Source organism: Choloepus didactylus (assembly GCF_015220235.1).
Source record: "Choloepus didactylus isolate mChoDid1 chromosome 11 unlocalized genomic scaffold, mChoDid1.pri SUPER_11_unloc2, whole genome shotgun sequence".
Lineage (NCBI taxonomy): Eukaryota > Metazoa > Chordata > Mammalia > Pilosa > Megalonychidae > Choloepus > Choloepus didactylus.
The window spans coordinates 4,661,728-4,682,190 of NW_023637579.1; the positions used below are offsets into that span (position 1 = coordinate 4,661,728).

At 38.5% G+C, this 20,463-nt stretch overlaps 1 protein-coding gene across 1 annotated transcript in view; it reads right to left on the bottom strand.

Annotated features, from left to right (window-relative positions):
* The window catches only part of OBSCN (obscurin, cytoskeletal calmodulin and titin-interacting RhoGEF), a 229,973-nt gene that overhangs the window by 162,778 nt on the left and 46,732 nt on the right, over positions 1–20,463 (bottom strand). The window contains 1 exon segment of the mRNA XM_037823238.1: positions 4,201–4,476. Within this exon segment, the coding sequence (XP_037679166.1) occupies positions 4,201–4,476 (276 nt within the window).

A 20,463-nucleotide genomic window follows, 5' to 3' on the forward strand; every position in this document is an offset into this window, starting at 1 on the left:
TATACTAATCTGAGATCATGTAGGCCTTAAGGCAAGAAGGATTACTAGACATAAAGAAGGATGTTTCATAGTAACAACAAGGTCAAAAGCAAAAGAAGAAACAATTCTAAATCTGAAGGATCTTAATCAAACAGCAGCAAAATTGATAAAGCAACATTTACCAATAAAAAAAGGAGAAATTAACTGGTCACTGGCAAACACCACTACAGGCTCTAGGGAGCAGGAAGTGGAAGTGACACACAGTGTGCTGATTTGAAACTGTTATGCACCCAAGAAAAGACCATGTTCTTTTAATCCAATCTTGTGGGGGCAGACCTATTGTGGGTGGGACCTTTTGATTAAGTTTTTTCCATGGAGATGTGACCCCACTCATTCAAGGTGGGTCTTAATTCCCTTGCTGGAGTCCTTTATGAGAGGATAAAAGACAGATGAAACTCAGAGAGCTCAGAGAAGCTGAGAGATGAAATCCAGAGGAAAGTCTCTCAAGAAGTGAGAACCACTGAAACCAACCCAGGAGAGAAGGACCAGCAGAGGTCACCATGTGACTTTCCATGTGACAGAAGAACCCCAGATGCCAGCAGCTCTTCTTCAGAGAAGGTATCATCCTCTTGATGCCTTTTGTTGGACATTTTCACAGCCTTAGAACTGCAAATTTGTAACCTAATAAATCCCCATTGAAAAAGCCAACCCATTTCTGGTATATTGCATTCCAGCAGCTTTAGCAAACTGAAACACACAGAGTCAGGGATACCACTTAAGTCAGGACAGAAGCACTGTGGAAAGAAGGCAGGGTGGGAGAGGCAGGAGAATCAGAAGCTTCTCCAGGATCTGCTACTAGCTGTAGAGCAGGAGTAAGCCCCATTGACTTTCTGAGCAACAACTTACCTCAGTTTACTTATACATTCTCCCATGTTGGTAATTGGGTTGCTTCCAGGTGGGGTATTTTAGTAAGATGTCATCTGTGTGTGTACTCCTCTAGGAGAGGAACTAAGGGGTCATGATGCATACGATCTCTCAACCTTACTAGGTGATATAAGGGTGTTTTCCAAAATAATTGTGCCTGATCACATCCCCACCAGCAGTACATGGGAGTTCCTGTAGACCCAGATCCTTGCCTGCATTCAGCATTGTCAGTTGTTGTGATTTTTGACCATCTGGTGGGTGTGTAGCTGTACCTCTCTGTAGCTTTAATTTGCATTTTCCTGAAGACAGTTACAGTGGAGCACCAATTCTAAAGTAATTGGGCATTTTTGTTTCCTCTTCTCTGGGTGTCACTGTCCAACTCTTTTGCTCACTTTTCAATGGGTTTGGTTATCTTTTTTGTATTTGGTTCTACAGGTTCTTTATATTTCTTGAATGCTAGAGCTTTGACATCCTTGTGGCTTGCCTTTTTACTTTTTTACAGTGTCTTCTGATGAAGTTCTCAGTTTTGATTTCATCAGTAGTATAAATTGTATCTTTGTGCTGTGTGTATTTTGTGTCCTGTTTAAAAATATTTCCTTACCCTGAAATTATTAAACAATCTATGTTATCTGCTAAGATCTTTTTGGTTTTACCTTTCACAGTGAGTTCTCTAACCCCCTGGAGTGATTTTATGTGAGGTAAGGGGTCCAATTTTATTTTAGCCATATGATTAAATGGTCCAAGCACCACTTATGAAAAGTCCACTCTTTCTCCAGCATTTGCCTTGGCTCCATGGTAAAACAAAAGGGAGGGTCAAATTATGTACATGTCTTTCTAAGCTCACTGTTGTGTTCCTTTTGGCTGTTATCTGATTCCTGCATTGATAACCAGCTGTCTTAATTAGTTTTAATAAGTCCTGATATCTGGTAGAGCAGATGCTTTCACTTTCTTCAAGAATGGTTGGCCCTTGGAATCAGCTTGTCAACTGTCATCCCCACCCATCCAAAAACAAAATCTGTTTGGACGCTGATTGAAAATGCACATGTTTTAGTGTTCTATGCATATTACCATTAATGTTGATCTTCCTTACTATCTCTCAAGAATGTTTAATAATCTCCCACACTGAGTCCTCAAACAACTTTTATTAGATCTGAAATTAGAAACATGGTAACTTTGGTGTTACTGCAAAAAATTTTAGATTTCATATTCCAATTGTTGCTAATATACAGATATAAAAGAATCTTTGTATCCTGATTTTTGTATGTGGCAATCTTCCTCAACTTTGTTATTAGCCCTAATAATTGACATACTGGATTTTCCATATTTACAACTATATCATCCTTGAATGCCACTTTTGTTTCTTCCAAATTTTATACCTTTTATTTTACCTATCCTTGTACTGTGGTGTACAATTTTGAATGACAGTAGTGATTGTGTACCTCCTTGTAATGTCCAGTTTCAAAGAGAAAGCTTTGAGGTTTTCACTTAAATATGATATTTGCTGGCATTTTCTGAAATGCTTTTTTTCATATTAAGGCAATAGCATTTTATCTTTAATTTTTAAGAATTTTTTTCTCTAGAAGGGAGGCTAAATTTTATCAAACACTGAATTTGCTATGTTAAATTTTATCAAATGCTTTTATTCTGTATTTAATGAGATAATCACATGATTTTTCCCTTTAATCTGTTAAGGTCATGGATTATATTGATTTTCTAATGTTATAACCTTGCATTCCTGGAAAAGGGCCTTGGTTATAGTGTATTATCCTCCTGATGTACAGCTGAATTCAATTTGAGAATATTTTGCTTAGGATTTTGACATTGATATCTATAAAAGACTGGAATGTAATTTTAATTCCTCATACACACCCTCCTCTTATATTTTACTGTCATTGCTATGCTAGCTACATAAAAAAAATTGAAGATATATCTTCTGTTTTATTGTCTAAAAGAATCTCCACAGGCTTGGAATAATTTTTTCCATGAATATTTGGTAATGTTTACCAATGAAGCCATCTGGGTTTAGATTTGGCTCCTTGAGAAGGTTTTGTAATAATGACTCCATTTCTTTAATGTTTATAGGACTGTTTGAGTGGTCTTTTTCTTCTTGAGTCAGTCTTGGTATAGTTTTCTAGGATTTTGTCCCATTTGTCAAAACTTTTCAAATTTATGGCCATAAAATAATTAGCTATATTCTCTTATAAAAATGTTTCAAAAAGATACATGCTAAGGTTTTTGTTTTAGTTGGTGGTGGTGGTGGTTTGGGGTTTTTTTGAGGGGGGAGTTACCTAAACACACCCACAGAGCATTGGATACTGATACAATACCAAACAGGTAAATGGAGGTACCCACTTATCAAACGTGGGAACACAGCTCAGGATCATTTGAGGTTATCACTCTCACAGTACACAGAAAAAAGAAGCTAATTTGAGATCTCTTTATGAACTAGTCAGGAAGGCACAGACACAAACAAGGAATTATGCAAATGTGATGAAATACACACTGCTGTAGCACTGACTGCAATTACAGTAACTCCTCATTAACACAGTGTGCCAATGTAGCATAAGTTTCTTACTCCTTTCTATTCCTACATTTATAAATCAAACCCCATGGGGAATTCTGACACTGACTATTTTAACAGAAGACAAAGGAAAAAGAAGATTTGCTTGAAAAAGAGAATCCCACACCTCAACGGCACATATTTACCAATTTTCCATTCTTTGTTTACTTCCCACAGATATTACAAAAAACAGGGATCTAGATTTTGCACATTAGTGCACAGGGAGCGTCTTTATCCAGTCAACGGTAGTGAACAGTGTCCCAGAGCACCTAAAACACTCATAATCCAAGTTCAGGTCTTGAGATAACTCACAGAATGCTGGGGCAAAAGGTTCCCTGCCCTGAGTAAATGAAACACAAACATCTCCCGTTAAAGAGAGGTCCACGTGGTACCCAGTGAGTGCATGTGAGAACTGCGGGTCATTCCAACAGGAGAAGATTCACAGATCTCCAGGTAAGAGGCAACTGGTCTGCCTTGGATCCTAGTGGCAGAGTCAAGAGTTCCAGACACCAGGGAACACAAGGTAGGTTCAGGAGGTGCCAGGAACATGTGACTCAGAATTATTACAAGGCGACAGCACTCTCAGTGTACAGCCATGGGCAAGAAAATAGGAGCGGGCATGGGAGATGTGCAAAAATGAAATCTCATGGAAAATGCCCACACAGACTGTTGGAGTGATAAACAAGTCCCAGCATCAATGCCAAACAAGGCCAAGTTACCCTCCCCAAAGAACCCACCTGTGACGTGCAGGTGGAAGCAGACCTTCTGGCCCGCGGCCTCACAGCTGTACTCCCCAGCGTCTGCCTTGCCCGCCTGCTGCACCACCAGCTGCCGACCACAGCCCGTGGCCTCCACGCGCACCCTCGGGCTTGCACTCAGCTTCTTCCCATCCTTGTACCACGTCACCTCCATCTGGGCCTGGGCCACCTCACAGCTCAGCGTGGCACTGGACCCCGCCTCGGCCTGCACCTCGCTGTGCACCGGCTGCTCCTTGGCAAACACCACCGCGGGCTCTGGGGACAGGGAGGGACACACAGGGTCAGAAACACAAACCTGGTACCATCCCATTTCCCAGAAAACAAAGTATCAGAGTTGAGTATTTTCACGTGAAGCCCAGTGACGCCATGTGTCCCGCGGGCTGCTACACTTGTGTTCACCAACAAGGATACCTGTCACGCAGATAGTGTACAATTTGGGGATGTGCTGATGCAACAGCAACTCTAAAGGCTGAAGTAGGCAGCTGAGGCTGTTCCAGCACCAAGAACTGCTCCACTCTGAGGGTGAGGCTAATCGGTATTATTCACTATTGTATCCTCAGTGGGGGGTAACGTGGCATGTCCTCCAGAAACAGTATGCTATTTTTTAATAAGGGATAAGTTACACATGGAAAAGTGCACTAATTTAATTGCATATCCAAATGAAATTTACCATGCATACCCCCATGTAATCATGACAGATAACACAGAGAACATTTCCAGCTCCCCAGCCACTACTGACAGCCCCAGAAAAGTAACAACCGTCCTGACCTGTCTCACCATAAATTATGCTTTGCTGCCTTTAATTTTACTGAAATGGAATTCAAAATTACATACTCTGTTGGGTCTAGTTTATAACACTCAACCTGATGTCTTTAAGGTTCATCCGTTTGTTGCAGGCACTACTAGTTTATCCCCTTCTATTGCTGAAAAGGATTCACTGAATGTATATCCCACAATTTATGTTGCCTTTTCCACTTGTGGTTCTTTGAGTTGCCTCCAATTTGAGGATACCACAAGTGATGCTGTAATAAGCATTCTTGTATATGTCTTTGGTGAGTATATGGAACTTATTGAGTTAGACCTGTGTTTGGCTTTAGTAGCTGTTACCAAACGGTTTTCTGAAATAGTTGTACCAACTTACATGCCCACCAGCCGTGTATGAGAGTTCTAATTGCTCCACAATATTTTCAGCCTTTTTAAGTTTATGTGTTTCTTTGGACTGAAATGGATACACAGATGATCTTAGAGGTTTAAGGCTATAAATGCACTCATTCATTCATCCACTTTCATTTGTTCATTCACTCACTTAACTAATGTCAGTTCACATCTATGTGAGCCAGATCCTATGGTAGCAGCTGGGGGTGGTGAGGTGAGCAAGAGACACAGCTCTGTGTCAGGAAAAACAACAGTCAAATGGTTAAACATAAAAGTAATCATGTCAAGCTCTGATGGGTTGTGATGAAATAAAGCAGGACAATGTGCTGCAGAGTGGAGAGTGGGATGCAACTGTAGGTTCAGTTAGTGAGCAGACCTCACTAAGGTGAGATATTTAAGTGGAGTGCCAAATGTAAAAGGAAGCCAGCCCTGGGGAGAGCTGAGGGAGCACCGCTGTACTAGAGATGGGAGCTGGACAACAGTCATCCAGCAGAAACAGGCCTGCAGCAAGCAAGGAAGGTACTGACACGAGATATGGTGGAGGAAACACTGGAGAACAATCAAGACAACCTGGGCTCGAGGAGGGAAAATCCTGAGTGGAGAGAACCTCACACAGATGCGAGCCAACACTGACTCCAGACTACACAGACAAAGATTAGAGCCTTGAGAGGTCAGGACCCAAGTGAGAAGGTAAAGTGCAGAGCTGAGCCCAATACCCAGCTAGTTTCTCCTCAAGATTTCTGAGGAAGTCTGAAGCTGCATGGGGCAGGATGTTAAGAAGCATAGAAGAACCTCTCTGAAAAGCAGAGCAGAGTTCTCAGCATCTAGTGGTGCTGTGCAGACAGACATGATAGTTGGGGGTTTGCTGGGGGTGGGCACCTACCAGTACTCAAGGCTCGGCAGGCTTGGAGGACTATGCTCAGGAAGGTAGAATAAAAACCACTGACCCTTGTCAACACTGCAATCAGCCTCATGTCAGCTCAGTCCCTGAAAGGATTAGGGTGAGTCCTCCCCTATATGCCCAACAGAGGAAAGAGTGAATCCTCTCTCTGGAGTCAGGCAACATCCATATTCAATAAATTTTAATATGCATTGTCTGAGCATCAATCAAAGAATCATGGTAATGTCAATGACAGGAGTAAACATCATGTGATACATGTATGAAACATGTGTGACATCCACACATATGCATGTATCAAGGAAGAAAAAGACAATATAAGATGATCTAGGAGTCCTCTCTCACCACTCCTGTCAACATCATACTAGAAGTCCTAGCCAATGCAACAGGACAAGAAAAAATAAATTAAAAGTATACAGATTGGCATGGAAAAAATGAAACAGATGGCATGATTGTCTACTCAGAAAATCCCAAGAAATTCATAAATAAACAGAGCTCTTGGAAATAATAAACAATTATAGCAGGGTCATAGGATACAAGATTAATTTACAAAAGGCAATTGTTTTCCTATATACCACTAATGAACAATTGGGTTGTGCAATTAAAAACAAAATACCATTTGCATTAGCACCAGAAAATTTTAAATACATGGGTACCAAGTTAAGAAAATGACAGGATCTATTTGTGGGAAACTATAAAATTCTAATGAAATAAACAAAAGATCTAAATAAATGGAGAGGTAGTCCATGTTCATGGATTGGAAAACTTAAAATTATTAAGATGTCAATTCTTCCAAAATGAAGTTATTTTATGGATATGAACAAACCGATGCAGAGTATATATGGAAAGGCAAAAGATCCAGAATAGCAGAAACAACAATTAAGAATAACAAAGTTGGAGGACTGATACTACTTGACTTCAAGACTTACTATAGAGTTACAGCAGTCAATACAGCATTGCACTCATTAAAGAACAGACACATAGATCAAAGCACTTAGAACAGTACGAATAGAAGGAAACATCCTCAACATCACAAAGGGAATTTATGAAAAACCCACAGTTAACATCATATCCCATGGGGAGAGACTGAAATATTTCCCTTTAAGATCAGGAACAAGACAAGGATGCCCACTGTCACCATTGTTATTCAACACTGTACTAACAGTTCTTGCCAGAGCAATTAGCAAGAAAAAGAAATAAAGGGAAAACTTTCACTGGTCACCTGAAGCTGGGAACTGCTGCCTTGGTCATTTTCTGCCTTAGTTCTCTAGCTGTTTTGTGGTGGAGGAGTGAGTCCTGTCCTGTAGGTTGTCTTTTTACCGTCATGATTAAGTTCTTTGATTCACAGAATTTTTATTTTTATGAGGTCCCATTATCTAATAATAAATAAAAGAAAGTTGGAAAGGAAGAATTGAAACTTTCCCTATTTGCCGATGACATGATCCTTTATGCAGAAAATTCTGAAAAAAATCTACAACAAATCTACTGGGAATAATAAACAAATTCAGCAAAGTGGTGGGGTACGAGATCAACATAAAAAACTCAATTGTGTTTCTATAAACATAAGTCAAGAAAAATTCCATTTATATAGAAACTAAAATAATAAAATATCTAGGATTAAATCTAGCCAAGAATGTAAAGAACTTGGACATAGGAAACTACAAAACAAGACTAAAAGAGAGCAAAGAAGGCCTAAATAAATGGGAGGACATTCTGTGTCCATGGATTGGAAGGCTAAATGTCATTAATATGTCAATTCTACACAAAGCAATTTATAGATTCAATACAATCCCAATCAAAATTCCAACAACCTTCTTTGCAAAATGGAACCACTAATCATCAAATTTATACAGAACTGTAAGGGACCCTGAATAATCAAATCCATCTTAAAAAAAAGAACAAAGTTGGAAGACCCATACTTCCTGACTTTAAAGCATATTACAAAGTTACAGTGGTCAAAATAGCCTGGTACTGGCACAAGGATAAACATATAAAACAATGGAATTCAAGTGAGAGTTCAGAAATCAACCCTGATATTTGTGGTCAACTGATTTTTGAGATGGGTGCCAAGTCCACTCAGTCGGGAAAGAGTAGCCTCTTCAACAAATGGAGCTGAGAGAACTAGATACCCACATGCAAAATAATGAAGGAACATCCCTAGCTCACACCGTATACAAAAATCAACTCAAAATAGATCAAAGACCCAAATATAAGAAACAGAACTGCAGAACTTCTAGAAGAAAAGATAGGGAAGCATCTTCAGAACATTATGTTATGCAATGATGTCTTAGACTTTATACCCAAAACAGCAAAGCACCAGCAACAAAAGAAAAATTAGATACATGGGACCTCATAAAAATAAAAATTCTGTGAATCAAAGAACTTAATCATGACAGTAAAAAGACAACCTACAGGACAGGACTCACTCCTCCACCACAAAACAGCTAGAGAACTAAGGCAGAAAATGACCAAGGCAGCAGTTTCCAGCTTCAGGTGACCAGTGAAAGACTGCTGCATTACATAAGAAAGACCTGGATGACAAAGCGGAGAAACCGCAACTGAGAAAGTGGAGTGAGTGTATTCAATCACGATCACCATGAGCCCTGCTGTGGTTCACCAGCCAGATCAAGACTGCCGAAAAGTGGCATCTCCCCACTTTGGCTGCAGGCTGTGGGAGTTAAACCCCTCAGTCCCACAATGCATAGAGTTCCCACAGAGGAGCCTGGAAGCCAGCAGACTCATTTTATCTACAGAGACCCTACTGGGATGCCTAATATCCACCACCCACCCCTGAAACAGGCCGCTGTGGGCACCTGGAACTGGGGGAGACTGGAAAGCTCCCCTTTAGCTGGAGAGGGGATGCAGAGCAGAGCTGGTCTGACAGCTGGCTGGTGAGAGACACTCTAGATCCCACTCCATCCTTTATCCATGGGGGTGCAGGGTGCTCAATGCAAAAAAGGACTGGAGAGGCAGGGGCAAGGCAGCTGCAATGCAATGCCAAGTGCTCTTCCCCTATCCCTGAGACCAGCAGGGGCACTCCAGCCTGGGTCATGTGGGCCTGTGAAAAGTAGCACACTTCTGGACCAGCAGCTGGCTGGGAAGTTGAACCTCTCAGTCCCACAGCCCAGAGTCTTTCTGTACAGGAGTCTGGGAATCACCAGACCCATTGTACTCACAAGCTGACTCTCCACTGTGGTGCACAGTGCCCACCCCCACCCCCCAAGCCGGCAGCCTCCAGAACTCATGGGGGTCTGCAGCCTTGACTGGATGAGTACCTGGTGGGCACCCTGCCCAGAGGGTCACTGCAGTCAGGAAGATGCAGGGTTGTGGAGAAGAGGTGGTCTAAGAGTGCCACCTGCTGGGAAGACTGGGAAAGTGCAGTCTGGTGAGCTGCTTTCCTGCCCAGCCTCTAAGAACCTTCAAAAAAGGGCTACATCACCTGTGTGAGACCCTAGCCTTGGTTTGGCTGGAAATTACTGATGAACCAAGCACCAAGTGAGACCTTCAATGCAAAGACAAGCAACAACAAAGCCTTACATGAGTGAGGGAAACCTACTTTCAAAATAAGCTTATCCAGATAATCAAATGCCAAGAAAACAGCAAAAAAAAAAATGCATGGAACATGAAAAGGCAAGAAGATATGGCCAAGCCAAATGATCAAATTAAGAAGACAGAGGAGACACAAAATTTGGAACAGTGAATCAAAGATGTTCAAACAAATCTCCTAAATAACATCAATGAGATGGCTAACAAAATAAAAGACATCAAGAAGACACTAGAAGAACTTAAAGAAGAATTTGAAAGGATAAATAGAAAAACAGCAGCTCTTACAGAAATGAAAGATAGTGTAGATCAAATTAAAGATATATTAGAGACACACAACAGCAGATTTGAAGAAGCAGAAGAAAGAATAAGTGAACTAGAGGACAGGACAACTGAATTCAGATGCACAAAAGAACAAATGGGGAAAATGGAAAAATTTTAAGTGGGTCTCGGGAAAATGATTGACAATATGAAGCACACAAATATATGGATCACAGGTGTCCCAAAAGGAGAAGAGTAGGGTTAAGGGCTAGGAAGAATATTTGATAAAATAATAGCTGGAAATTTCCCAACTCTTTAAAAGACAGAAATATGCAAACCAAAGAAGCCCAACATACTTCCCATAGAGTAAATCTGAATAGACCCACTCCAAGACACATACTAATCAGACTGCCAAATGCTGAAGAGAAGGAGAGAAGCAGCAAGAGAAAAGCAATTCACCACACACAAGGGAAGCCACATAAGGCTAAATGCTGACTACTCATCAGGCGCCATGTAAACGAGAAGGCAGTGGTATGATATATGTAAGATTCTGAAAGAGAAAAATTGCCAGCCAAGAACTCTTTATCCAGCAAAGCTCTCTTTCAAATTTGAGAGAGAGCTTAAATTTTTCACAGACAAATGCTGAGAGATTTTGCCATACTTGAGATACTAAAGGGAGCCTTACTGACAAAGAAACAAAGAAAGGAGAGAGAGATATGGAGAAAGATTCCATAATATTAGATGAAGATGCATTTTTTAAGCCATATAGTGACCACTGAATATAAGTTTGGCTTTATTATCATCATAGTCATCGTAAGACACAACCCTATATTAAATTATTTTTAATTCCGTATTTCAGAGAGGAGTGAACAGACATTGCAGAATGGTGACATCATGAAGGAGCAAACATACTTCATATCACATCCTATTCCATGCTACCATTTCTTTCACTCTATTTCAAGTGGATAACTCAGGGTTATGGTATGGCATTCTTTCTGAAACACTAGAAGTCAGAAGATGAAGATACTTGCCTCACTTTTCTGACTTGCTGACTGTAAATGTGGTCATCTCACTTAACTTGTAAGATGACTCTTAGTTTCCTAATTGATAAAACAGGAATTAGACTAAGAATAATTAAAAACTATTAAATTTAAGTCTAAAAATACAGACTTCTTTTGAAAATCCAAAGGTATACTCTTACACTTTTTGAGACCATTGAAAAATGTGTATTCTCAATTATGTTTTATTGTTTGCTGTAGATTAGATGCCATTGTCTGGAGATAGGCATGGGACATATAGAGCAAAGGCAAATAGGGAGCAGTGTTGGTGAAAATGTCTATTTTTATATGGAGAAACATCTGTTACTGTAGTCATTGAACCACTAAATTTAAGTGGCAATTATTAACTTCTATTTCATACACTGAAACAAAAAAACATTAATTGTGTACCCAAGATTTGCTATTTATTGCATAGTTAATGGAAAATACTAAACCATTTTAGCTTCTGAGTTCAGATAGAGGGTTTGGCAAAAAAAAAATCTATTTACTCTCTGATCTCTAAGCTTGTATAATTCACAGTGAGAATTCCTATAAATAAAACAAAATTATCTCAATGCATTTAGTTCCTTGGTTCAGGTAAAAATAATCTGAATAGCAAGGGTTATGTGTAGGCATGATTGTAAATAAACAAAGGAGGAAAAAGGGGAAGTATTGATCTGTATTCAGATTTATTCTGCAACCTATGTATGGTGAGAATAGTGCAACAATATCCTCATCTGTAAAATTTATAACACGGCCACTAATTTGTGATATCAAATAAGATGACTATAAATAACTGAAAATTAAGTACTATTCTGAAACTTAAAAAAAAATAATAGAGGGGCGTATAGGGAAAAATATACCTATTGCAAACTAATTACAGTTAGTAGTATTTTAACGTTCATTCATCAACAGTAACAAATGTACTATACCAATACTATGCGTCAACAATGGAGGGGGGCTAGTTAGGGGTACGGGAGGACTTGAGCTTCCTTTTTTTGTCTGTATTTGTTTTCTGGAGTAATGAAAATGTTCTAAAAATTGAAAAAAAATTAATTGTGGTGACGGATGCACAGCTGTATGATGGTACCAGGGGCAACTGATTGTTTGGTTGTACACTTTGGATCTTTGGATAATTGTATAGTATGTGAACAATCTCAATAAATAGAAAACTTTTAAATTAAAAAAAAGTGAGGAAGGGCTTAAAATCATCACAGATTAACAAATTCTGAGAGAATTTGTTAACAAAAGATGTGCCCTGCAAGAAATACTAAATGGAGCTCTGTCTGCTGAGAAAAAAAGACAAGAGAGAGAGAGACTTGGAGGAGAGTATAGAAATGATGACTGTCAGTAAGGGTAATTAAAAGGATAAAAAGGGAAAAAAATACTAGATCTGGGAAACAAAAGCCAAGGGATATGATGTTTGAAAAAAGGACAGCTTTTACAGTAATAACATTGGCTATTAATGGATCAAACGTCCCAACAAAAAAGACACAGATTGGCAGAATGGATAAAAAATATAATCCATCTATATGTTGTTTACAAGAGACTCATCTTAGACCAAAGATACAAATAGGTTGAGAGTCAATGGATGGGAAAAAAAATATTCTGTGCAAGAAATAAACAACAAAAAAGCTGGTACAGCTATACTTACATCACATAAAATAGACTTTAAATGCAAAGATGTTATAAGAGGAAAGGAAGGACACCACACATTAATAAAACAGGCAATTCACCAAGAAGAAGTAACAATCATAAATATTTATGCATCCAGTCAAGGTGTTCCAAAGCACGTGAGGCAAACACAGGTAAAACTGAAGGAAGCAATAGACATTTCTACAATAATAAGGGTAGACTTCAACACATTACTCTCTTCATTACATAAAAAAAACAAGGTAGAGGATCAAATAAGGAGATAGAGAACTTAAATAATATGAAAAATGAATTAGGCCTAACAGACATATATAGATTGCTTCACCTTAAAACAGCAGGATATACATTCTTCTCAAGTACTCATGGAACATTCTCCAGGATAGATAATATGCTGGGGTCAACGGTACTTAATACTTTTAAAAAGATCAAAATTATTCAAATCAGTTTCTCTGATCATCATGGAATGAAGTTGGAAGACAATAAACACTAAAAAACTGGAACTTGCACAAATACATGGAAGTTAAACAACACACTTTTAAACAATCAGTGGGTGAAAGAAGAAATTGCAAGAGAAATAGTAAATATTTGGAGACAAATGAAAATGATAATACAACATATCAAAACCTATGCAATGCAGCAAAGGTGGTGATGAGAGGGAAATTCGTAGCTCTAAATGCCTACGTTAAAAAGGAAGAAACAGATAAAACCAAAGACCTAACTGAACAACTGAAGAAACTAGAGAAAGAGCAGCAAACTAACCCTAAAGAAAGTAGAAGGAAAGAAATAACAAATATCAAAGTAGAAATAAGTGAAGTGGAGAACAAAAATACAATAGAGAAAATCAATAATACCAAAAGTTGGTTCTTTGAGAAGATCAACAAAATCGACAAACCTTTAGCGAGACTGACAAAGTCAAAAAGAGAGAAGAACCAAATACACAAAATCAGAAATGAGACAGGGGCCATTTCCACAGATCACGAAGAAATATAAAAGGTCTAAGAGAATACTGTGAACAACTGCATGCCAACAAATTAGAAAACTTAGATGAAATGGACAATTTCTTAGAAACACACAAACAACCTAGACTGACTAAAGGAGAAATAGAAGACTACAACAAACCAAACAGAAGTAAAGAGATTCAATAAATCATCAAAAATCTCCCTACAAAGAAAAGTCCAAGGCCAAATGGTTTCACAGGGGAATTTTATCAAACATTCCAAAAATAATTAACACCATTCCTGCTAAAATTCTTCTCAAAAAATTGAAGAAAAGGGAACACTACCTAACTATATGAAGCTAACATCACTCTATTATCAAACTTGATAAAAATACTACAAGAAAGGAAAAGTATAGGCCAATCTCCCTAATGAATATAGATGCAAAAATTCTCAATAAAATACATGCAAATCAAATCCAACCACACATTAAAAGAATAATACACCATGATGAAGTGGGGTTTGTTCTAGGCACCCAAGGGTGGTTCAACACAAGAAAATCAATTAACATAATCACCACATTAACAAATCAAAAGGGAAAAATCACAGGATAATCTCAATTGAAGCAGAAAAGGCATTCAACAAAATTCAGCATCCTTTCTTGAAAAAAACACTTCAAAAGGTAGGAATCAAAGGAAACTTCCCCAATAGGATAAAGGGAATATATGAAAAACCCATAGCCAACATCATACTCAATGGTGAGGGAATGAAATCTTTCTTCTAAAATCAGGAATAAGACAAAGATGCCCCCTGTCACCACTGTTATTCAACATTGTACCAGAAGTTCTAGCTAGAGCCATTAGAAAAGATAAAGAAATAAAATGCATCAAAATTGGAAAAGAAGAAATAAAACTCTATTTGCAGATAACATGATCCTATATTTGGAAAATCCCAAGAAATCTACGACAAAGCTACTTGAGATAATAAATTCAGCCCAGTGGCAGGATATAAGATTAACATGCAGAAATCAGTAAGATTTCTATACATGATTAATGAGCTATCTGAGGAGGAAAATAAGAAAAAAAAATTCCATCCACAACAGCAACTAAAACAATCAAGTATCTAGGAAGGATGTAAAGGACCTGTACACAGAAAACTACAAAACACACTAAAGGAAATCAAAGAAAACCTAAATAGGTGGAAATACATTCTGTGTTCATGGATAGAAAGGCTAAAAGTAATTAAGATGTTAATTCTACTTCAACTGATCTATAGATTCACAGCAACACCAAACAAAATTCCAACCAACTTTGTAGAACTGGAAAAGTTAGTTGTCAAAGGGATCTTGAAGAGCCAAAAACATCTTTATCAAAACAGCATACTAGCTTCCAGAAGAAGATGGCGGTTAGAAGAGACAGGGAGAAAAAACACCTCCATGAAAAATACTAGATAAAAGACAGAAAGTGACCCAGAACACCAGTTCCAGCAATGCACCAGATGGATAAGGTCTGCTAAATCCACAGGGACTGTGCACTTCATGAAACCACAAGTCTGCGTTCTGAAGTGAGTAAGCCTGCTGAATATCCAGCAGCCACGCTGCAGTGTGGGGAAACCAGGGGTTGGTGTGTGGAGTCAGACTGGTTTTTTTAAAAAAACCCAAAAGCAGCTACAGATATGGCAGCAAGAATTGCACAGTGAAGCGCAGAAGGAACGGGCTGTGCGAACGCCTCAATGTCTGTAGTGGATGATAGCCTTTCATGCACCCACTGCTAACTTTCTCGGAGCTAGGAAGGCAGAGGTGAGCCAAAAGGGGAAAAAAACACATCCCTTACAGGCATCTTCCTGGTGGGCTGGGAACGCTCCTGCCTGGCACTGGCACCACAGCCCAGAGCTGTGCCAAAAAACCCAGTGCGACGGAAGTGTTTCCAGCAATGTGTGCACACACCACAATATCAGGCATGGACAATAGCCTTTCTCACACCCACAGCTAATTGTCCCAGAGCTGGGAATGCAGAACTGTGTGAAAAGGGGGAAATTAACATGCCCCATTCAGCCATCCTTTCAGCAAGCTGGGAATGCCCCTACATAGTCCTGCAGCCCAGAACTCCCCTTGGGGAATGGTGCTCATTTGTGATTTAGCTCAACCTTCCTTCAGCAGAGGCCTAGAAGGGCACAGCTTGGAAGAGGGACCCACTCGCAAGTCCCAGGGACCATACACCAATATCAAGGACTTGTGGGTCAGTGGCAGAGACAAACTGTGGCAAGACTGAACTGAAGGATTAGACTCTTGCAACAGCTTTAAATCTCCAGGAACACTTGGGAGGTTTGATTGTTAAAGCCACCCTCCCTCCCTAACCACTCAGACACACGCCCCACATTCAGGGCAGACAGCACCAACTATACACACAAACTTAGTGCACCAATTGGACCCCCACAAGATTCAGACCCCCACTCACCACAAAGACAAAGTTGGGGAGGACTGGCTTGAGGGAAATAGGTGGCCACAGATGCCACATGCTGGTTAGTTAGAGAAAGTGTATATCACCAAGCTGCAGATCTAACAGATTACAGATATATGTTTGAATAAATCTACATATCCTAAAAGAACCCTATCAAGTTAAGAAAATGCCAAGAGGCCAAAAACAATGGAAAATTTTAAAGCATATGAAAAAAACAGACAATATGGATAACCCAAACCCAAACACCCAAATCAAAAGATCAGAGGAGACACACTGCTTGGAGCAATTAATCAAAGAACTAAAGACACAAAACGAAAGCATGGCACAGGATATAAAGGACATGGAGAAGACCCTAGAAGAGCATAAAGAAGAAATTGCAAGAGTAAATAAAAAAATAGATAATCTTATTGAAATAAACTGTCGAAGAAATTAAAAAGATTCTAGATGCTCATAGTACAAACTAGAGGAAGCTAAACAACGAATCAGCAACCCCGAGAATGACAGAATGGAAAATGAAAGAACAAAAGGCGAAGGGGAAAAAATAGAAAAAACTGAAATGGACCTCAGGGATATGATAGATAAAATAAAACATCCAAATATAAAACTCATTGGTGTTCCAGAAGGGGAAGAGAAGGGTAAAGGTCTAGAAAGAGTATTCAAAGAAATTGTTGGGGAAAACTTCCAAAACCTTCTACACAACATAAATACACAAATCATAAATGCTCAGCAAACTCCAAATAGAATAAATCCAAGTAAACCCACTCCAAGAAGTATTCTGATCAGACTGTCAAATACTGAAGAGGAGCAAGTTCTGAAAGCAGCAAGAGAAAAGCAATTCACCACAAAGGAAACAACATAAGACTAAGTAGTGACTACTCAGTGGCCACCATGGAGGCAAGAAGGCAGTGACATGACATATTTAAAATTCTGAGAGAGAAAAATTGCCAACCAAGAATTCTTTATGCAGCAAAGCTTGCCTTCAAATTTGAAGGAGAGCTTAAATTTTTCACAGACAAACAAATGCTGAGAGATTTTGGTAACAAGAGACCTGCCCTACTGGAGATACTAAAGGGAGCTCTACCAACACAGAAACAAAGAAACAAGAGAGATGGAGAAGGGTTTAGTACTAAAGAGATTCAGTATGGGTACATCAGAGGACATTAAGAGAGAGGGGTAAAAAATACATCTGACAAACATAAACCATAGGATAGGATGGCTGATTCAAGAAATGCCTTCACATTAATAACGTTGAATGTAAATGGATTAAACTCCCCAATTCAAAGATACAGATTGGAACAATGGATCAAAAAATATGAACCATCAATATGTTACATACAAGACACTCATCTTTGACACAGGGACACAAAGAAATTGAAAGTGAAAGGATGGAAAAAATATTTCATGCAAGCTACAGCCAAAAGAAAGCAGGAGTAGCAATATTAATCTCAGATAAAATAGACTTTAAATGCAGGGATGTTTTGAGAGACAAAGAAGATCACTACATACCAATAAAAGGGGCAATTCAACAAGAAGAAATAACAATCATAAATGTCTATGCACCCAATCAAGGTGCCACAAAATACATGAGAGAAACACTGGCAAAACTAAAGGAAGCAATTGATGTTTCCACAATAATGGTGGGAGACTTCAACACATCACTCTCTCCTATAAATAGATCAACCAGACAGAAGACCAGTAAGGAAACTGAAAACCTAAACAATCTGATAAATGAATTGGATTTAACAGACATATATAGAACATTACATCCCAAATCACCAGGATACACATACTTCTCTAGTGCTCACGGAACTTTCTCCAGAATAAATCGTATGCTGGGATATAAAACAAACCTCAATAAATTTAAAAAGATTGAAATTATTCAAAGCACATTCTCTGACCACAATGGAATACAATTAGAAGTCAATAACCATCAGAGACTTAGAAAATTCACAAATACCTGGAGGTTAAACAACACACTCCTAAACAATCAGTGGGTTAAAGAAGAAATAGCAAGAAAAATTGCTAAATATATAGGGATGAATGAAAATAAGGACACAACATATCAAAACCTATGGGATGCAGCAAAAGCGGTACTGAGGGGGAAATTTATAGCACTAAACACATACATAAAAAAGGAAGAGAGAACAAAAATCAAAGAACTAATGGAGTAACTGAAAAAGCTAGAAAATGAGCAGCAAATCAATCCTAAACCAAGTAGAAGGAAAGAAGTAATGAGGATTAAAGCAGAAATAAATGACATAGAGAACAAAAAAAAAAAAAAACAGAGAGAATAAATAACACCAAAAGTTGTTTCCTTGAGAATATCAACAAGATTGACAAGCCCCTAGCTAGACTAACAAAATCAAAAAGAGAGAAGACCCATATAAACAAAATAATGAATGAGAAAGGTGACATTACTGTGGATCCCAAAGAAATTAAAAAAATTATAAGAGGATACTATGAACACTCGTATGCCAACAAACTGGATAATGTAGAGGAAATGGACAATTTCCTGGAAACTTATGAACAACCTAGACTGACCAGAGAAGAAACAGAAGACCTCAACCAACCAATCACAAGCAAAGAGATCCAATCAGTCATCAAAAAGCTTCCCACAAATAAATGCCCAGGGCCAGATGGCTTCACAGGGGAATTCTACCAAACTTTCCAAACAGAACTGACACCAATCTTACTTAAGCTCTTTCAAAACATTGAAGAAATTGGAACATTACCTAACACATTTTATGAAGCTAACATCAGTCTAATACCAAAACCAGGTAAAGATGCTAAAAAAGGAAAACTACAGGCCAATCTCCCTAATGAATATAGATGCAAAAAATCCTCAACAAGATGCTTGCAAATCGAATCTAAAGACACATTAAAAAAATCATACACCATGACCAAGTGGGGTTCACTCCAGGCATGCAAGGATGGTTCAACATAAGAAAATCAATCAATGTATTACAACACATTAACAAATCAAAAGAGAAAAATCAAACGATCACCTCAATAGATGCTGAAAAAGCTTTCGACAAAATCCAACATCCCTTTTTGATAAAAAAAAAAAAACACTTCAAAAGGTAGGAATTGAAGAAAACTTCCTCAATATGATAAAGAGCATATATGAAAAACCCACAGCCAGCATAGTACTCAATGGTGAGAGACTGAAAACCTTCCCCCTAAGATTAGGAATGAGACAAGGATGCCTGCTGTCACCACTGTTATTCACTATTGTGCTAGAAGTGCTAGCCAGCATCCAAATTAGAAAGAAAGAAGTAAAACTGTCATTATTTGCAGATGAAATGATCTTATATCTGGAAAACCCTGAGAAATCGATGCTATAGCTACTAGAGCTAATAAATTTAGCAAAGTAGCGGGATACAAGATTAATGCACGTAAGTCAGTAATGTTTCTATACACTAAAAATGAACAAAGTGAAGAGACACTCAAGAAAAAGATACCATTTTCAATAGCAACTAAAAAAGTCAAGTACCTAGGAATAAACTTAACCAAAGATGTAAAAGACCTATACAAAGAAAACTACATAAGTCTACTAAAAGAAATAGAAAGGGACCTTAAGAGATGGAAAAATATTCCATGTTAATGTATAGGAAGGCTAAATGTCATTAAGATGTCAATTCTACCCAAACTCATCTACAGATTCAATGCAATCCCAATGAAAATTCCCACAACCTACTTTGCAGACTTGGAAAAGCTAGTTATCAAGTTTATTTGGAAAGGGAAGATACCTGGAATTGCTAAAAACACACTAAAAAAGAAAAACAAAGTGGGAAGACTTACACTTCCCAACTTTGAAGCTTATTATAAAGTCACAGTAGTCAAAACAGCATGGTACTGGCACAAAGATAAATATATTGTTCAATGGAATCAAATTGAGAATTCAGAGATAGACCCCAGATCTACAGCCAACTGATCTTTGATAAGGCCCCCAAAACCACTGAGCTGGGACATAACCGTCTTTTCAACAAATGGGGCTGGGAGAGTTGAATATCCATATCCAAAAGAAGGAAAGAGGACCCCTACCTCACACCCTACACAAAAACTAACTCAAAGTGGATCAAAGACCTCAATACAAAAAACAGCACCATAAAACACCTAGAAGATAATGTAGGGAAACATCTTCAAGACCTTGTATTAGGAGGTCACTTCCTAGACCTTACACCAAAAGCACAAGCAACAAAGGAAAAAATAGATAAATGGGAACTCCTCAAAGGAATTTGTCAAAAAGTTGATGAGGCAGCCAACTCAATGGGAAAAATTTTTGGAAACCATGTATCTGA